This window comes from Nerophis lumbriciformis, linkage group LG25, assembly GCF_033978685.3.
Source record: "Nerophis lumbriciformis linkage group LG25, RoL_Nlum_v2.1, whole genome shotgun sequence".
In the NCBI taxonomy this organism is placed as follows: domain Eukaryota; kingdom Metazoa; phylum Chordata; class Actinopteri; order Syngnathiformes; family Syngnathidae; genus Nerophis; species Nerophis lumbriciformis.
Window position 1 is genome coordinate 1,310,001 of NC_084572.2, and position 5,501 is coordinate 1,315,501.

Below are 5,501 nucleotides of genomic sequence, written 5' to 3' on the forward strand. Positions count from 1 at the left end.
TCATCGGTTACGTAAATACGTCGACGCCGTTTTTGTGCGTCGGCGCGTCGCATATTTACGTCACACTACTTTACTGTCATGGCGGAGCGCAAAGCAGACGATGCGAGCGAGGGGAAAAAAAGCACGCCAAAAGTCGTCAAAAGTGTGGGAGTATTTCAATAAACGGCCTAATAATGTTGTTGTATGCACACTGTGTCGAGCGGAAATGGCCTATCATAGCAGCACAACGGCTATGAACGAACATTTGAAAAGAAAACCCCCGACAGCGTTCTTGCCATCACCATCAACAAGTCAATCGTCCGCGTGCGTATACGTTGTCATCATTACACAAAAACATGAATGTGTCATTTGTATCTGCGTTGTAAATTCATAAACTAAAGCACCGTTTCGCTCTGAGAGGAGCGTTTGGCGTGCCTGTTCAGTGTTTACAAAGACACGCTCCTCTTTAACGCTAACGTTAATTAGTTGTGCAAATATCTTTTACAACATTAACAATTACGTATACTATGTACAAACGAACAATTAACTTTCACTTTAATCATACTATCATTGTTGTGTTATTAAGCAAAATAAGCAAAAGTTTTACTTTTGTTGAAATGTTTACACTGTTGTTACAGAATATTTCGTTTTGCACTTTGTTGTATTGGATGTTTATCTTTATTTTTTGCACATTTTAGCAAATAAGCAATACTTTTACTTTTGTTGAAATGTTTACACTGTTGTTACAGAATATTTCCGTTTTGCACTTTTTTGAATTGGATGTTTATCTTTATTTTTACACATTTTAAAGCAAAATAAGCAATACTTTTACTTTTGAAATGCTTATACTATTGCAGAATATTAAGATTTGCACTGGATGTTTACTTTTATATTTGCACATTAAAAGCAAATAAGCTACTTTTAATTTTGTTAAATGTTTACATTGTTACAGAATATTTTGTCATGTTGACTGAGTGGCCATACTTTTTTTTTTCTAAATAAAAGCCATGCCTTTTGAAAAAACTGGCCTACATTTATTTTTTCATCTTCATTTTAAATAAAAAAAATAATAATCGGTAAAAGGAAAAATAATCTATAGATTAATCGAAAAAAATAATCTATAGATTAACCGATTAATCGAAAAAAATAATCTATAGATTAATCGATAGAAAAATAATCGTTAGCTGCAGCCTTATATTCCAGTGTGACTTATATATGTTTTTTTCCTTCTTTATTATGCATTTTCGGCCGGTGCGACTTATACCCCGGAGCGACTTATACTCTGAAAAATACGGTACTTTATGGAGGATTTCCATCAAGTCTTGGTCAGTGCTTCTTGATTGGTTGGCACTGTTTTTATTATTATGGTCATAGTTTGCACGCCATTAAAGTATCTTTATAGACCTGGAATTGGTGTATTGTATAGGTGTCAAACGCAAGGCCAGGGAATCAGATCTGGCCCGCCACGTCATTTTATTTGGCCCTCTGAAAGCCTGGAAATAATATGCGTCATTAAAGTACTTTATATCTTCTTCCTCAATGTATTCGTTTTTTTCCATTTCGACAGAAAAAAATACATGTACCGTATTTTTCGGCGTATAAGTCGCTCCGGAGTATAAGTCGCACCGGCCGAAAATGCATAATAAAGAAGGGAAAAAAACATATATAAGTCGCACTGGAGTATAAGTGGCATTTTTTGGGGAAATGTATTTGATAAAAGCAATTTTTCGGCCGGTGCGACTTATACTCCGTATTATATATTATATTATATTATATTATATTATATACCGTATTTTTCCGACTATAAGTCGCAGTTTTTTTTCATAGTTTGGCCGGGGGTTATTTCATATATATATATGCATATGTATATATATATATATATATATATATATACATCCTGAAAATATGCAAACAAAACAGTGTTTGGATAATTGATACTTCAAACTTGCATAAATAAATATTAAGGAATATAACATAACTTGGCTTCTGAGAGCTTCAAAATGTAATGAATAAAATGCTAAAGTTGTTGATAAACAAGCAATTATTTTAATAATTAAATATGGTCATTTTAAATAAATTATTATGATAATTTAAAATGAATTATTCAAATATGTTTATTTTAATGTATAATTCTATGGCTGGATGTAATAAGGAGTCAAAAAAAATAAAAAATACAATTAATTTTGATGTCTTTAGCAAAATATAGTAAACATTTATTTATTTTTTTTTTTTTTTTAATTAATAAATATATTTATTTTTAGGTAAGATAAACATAATAATACAATTTTTCTCTAGTCTGGAGTATAAGTCGCACCGGCCGAAAATGCATAATAAAGAAGTAAAAAAAAACATATATAAGTCGCACTGGAGTATAAGTCGCATTTGTTGGGGGAAATGTATTTGATAAAAGCCAACAGCAAGAATAGACATTTGAAAGGCAATTTAAAATAAATGAAGAATAGTGAACAACAGGCTGAATAAGTGTACGTTATATGAGGCATAAATAACCAACTGGTATGTTAACGTAACATATTATGGTAAGAGTCATTCAAATAACTATAACATATAGAACATGCTATACGTTTACCAAACAATCTAATCGCTAAATCCCATGAAATCTTATATGTCTAGTCCAGGGGTCGGCAACCCAAAATGTTGAAAGAGCCATATTGGACCAAAAATACAAAAACAAATCTGTCTGGAGCCACAAAAAATTAAAAGCCATATTACATACAGATAGTGTGTCATGAGATATAAATTGAATTAAGATGACTTAAAGGAAACTAAATGAGCTCAAATATAGCTACAAATGAGGCATAATGATGCAATATGTACATATAGCTAGCCTAAATAGCATGTTAGCATCGATTAGCTTGCAGTCATGCAGTGACCAAATATGTCTGATTAGCACTCCACACAAGTCAATAACATCAACAAAACTCACCTTTGTGGATTCATGCACAACGTTCAAAGTTTGGTGGACAAAATGAGACAGAAAAAGGATAAAACACGTCCTAGAAAGTCGGACAAAGTTATACATGTAAACAAACTACGGTGAGTTCAAGGACCGCCAAAATTAGTAGGACAAAACGGCGCTCGCCAAATACTCGAATCAGTGAAGCATGTTTAATATAAACAGTGTGATTTATAACAATTAGGGAGGTTTGTGTCATGTTTGTCCTCCTACAGAAACCATATTAAAACAAAAAATATATTTTTTCCCCTCATTTTTTTCCATTTTTCATACATTTTTTAAAAAGCTCCAGAGAGCCACTAGGGCGGCGCTAAAGAGCCGCATGCGGCTCTAGAGCCGCGGGTTGCCGACCCCTGGTCTAGTCTCTTACGTGAATGAGATAAATAATTAGGGCCCGCATGGCCCATTGCATAAGGACTCCCACAGGGAGTCCTTATGCAATGGGACATAAGGACCTATTGAATTTGTAAGGTTTTATTCTTTCTTTATTATTATTCTTCCGCCGCCTCTTTGAGCACTAATTTGACCCACTTAACATGCTTCAAAACTCACCATATTTTACCCACCCATCAGGACCTGCGAAAATTGTCTTTTAATAAAAAAAACGAACCCTAAAACTCAAAATTGCGCTCTAGCGCCCCCTAGGAAAAAAAAAACTAGACTGCCTATATCTCCCACTAGGAATATCGGAGAAACATGAAACAAAAACCTCTATGTAGGTCTGACTTAGACCTAGTTTTCATAATTGTATATCATCGGGCAGAAATCAACAGGAAGTTGGCAATTCCCCCTTCAAGACAAAAAAGTACTAAAAACAGTCACTTTTGCCTCTTTGAGCTGTAATTTGACCCCCTTAACACGCTTCAAAACTCACCAAACTGAACGCACACATCAGGACTGGCAAAAATTGTGATCTAATAAAAAAACCTAACCCCAAATTTTAAAATTGCGCTCTAGAGCAATTTTTGAATAAAACAGAGAAAAAACTGCTCCTCGGGAGAAAAAAATGACAAAACTGCCTGTAACTCCCACTGGGAAGGTTGGAGAGACATGAAACAAAATCCTCTCCATAGGTCTCACTTAGACCTACATTTCATAAATTGACAACCCCCAGCAAAAATCTACAAGAAGCTTGCTATTCCCCCTTCAACACAACATTTTTGTAAAAACCGGTCACCTTTCTTCAAACATTATCTCCTCTGAGCGTGTTTGTTGTTTCGGCTTCAAACTAACACAGGAGAGGGATTGAACCCTTTTGATTAAAAGTTATCGAAAGAGTTTTAATACCGGCTCCGGTTTTGATTTTATGACCCTTCAAAGAGCCGCTGCGCTGATGCTGCTGTTTTTTCAAGAAGGCTGCTTAAAAGCAGGAAGCACCAGCGTGCCCACACAATGCAGACAAGGTAGGTACACTAAACAAAAGTATTGGGAGAATTCGGACTAAAAGTAGACAAAAGTATTGGGACACTTATGACGAAAACTGAACAAAAGTATTGGGACACTTAGGACTAGCACCTGCCAAATATGCGGGCCCGACCAATGCTGCTTGCAGCTTTAATATTATTTGATATTTTATGCTAATGTGTTCATAATTTCACACATAAGTCGCTCCCGAGTATAAGTCGCACCCCTGCGACTTATATTCCGAAAAATACGGCACACGTATTTTTTTCTGTCGAAATGGAAAAAAACGAATACATTTAGTAAGAAGATATAAAGTACTTTAAAGACGCATATTATTTCCAGGCTTTGGAGGGCCAAATAAAATGACGTGGCGGGCCAGATCTGGCCCCTGGGCCATGAGTTTGACACCTATGCAATACACCAATTTTACGTCTATAAAGATACTTTTTTTTTTTTTATAAATGGTTGATTTGTATAGGCTAGTAAGGTAAAGTTTCGGCTATCTTGCTTCTGCAGCCTTCATATATATAAATCAACTATTTATAAAGTAGGCCAAATGAACTTCTTCAATATAAAGATACTTTAATGGAAGTCAAACTAAAACAATCAAGAAGCACTGACCAAGACTTGATGGAAATCCTCCATAAAGTACCAGACTAACAATACGTGTACAAATACATGCCAGAGCAGCATGGAACGGTGTATGACAATGAAGAAGAACTAAGCAGGCGACGTACAGTAACAACTGCCCACCTGTATCGACGGCCTCCTTCATGTAGACGGCACAGTACGGGTTGAGGACCTCCTCGTGGTACGCCAGGCCCGGGTCCATCTCAAAGTTGGAGAAGCCGATGCGCAGGAAGGGCGACATGTTGCCGCTGTCAGCACCGAGATGAGATGTGAGGACCTCGACCACCTTTTTCCTCTGCCAGAGACGGGCTGCGGCGGGGGCGGGGGAGCTGGGAGGGGGGAGGACCTGCGAGAGGAAGATGAGAAAGGAGGTGTGACATCAGAGATGACGCCGCCAGCACACCAGCTTCCCTCTCCGACACGAGCAGGCGGAGAGCTTCTCTTAAAGTCTGTGAGAATCAGAAGTGGCGGCAGGACCTTCCAACATGCCTTCTCTTTGTGCACTACACAGAAA

The 5,501-nt window shown here is 36.7% G+C and overlaps 1 protein-coding gene across 1 annotated transcript in view; it reads right to left on the minus strand.

Moving 5' to 3' along the window:
* Positions 1-5,269, minus strand: part of prkcq (protein kinase C, theta) — a 75,878-nt gene extending 70,609 nt beyond the window's left edge. Inside the window, exon 1 of the mRNA XM_061983548.1 lies at positions 5,111-5,269. Within this exon, the coding sequence (XP_061839532.1) occupies positions 5,111-5,228 (118 nt within the window). The 5' untranslated portion in view covers positions 5,229-5,269. The remainder of the gene's footprint in view (positions 1-5,110) is intronic.
* Between the last annotated feature and the right edge of the window lie 232 nt (positions 5,270-5,501).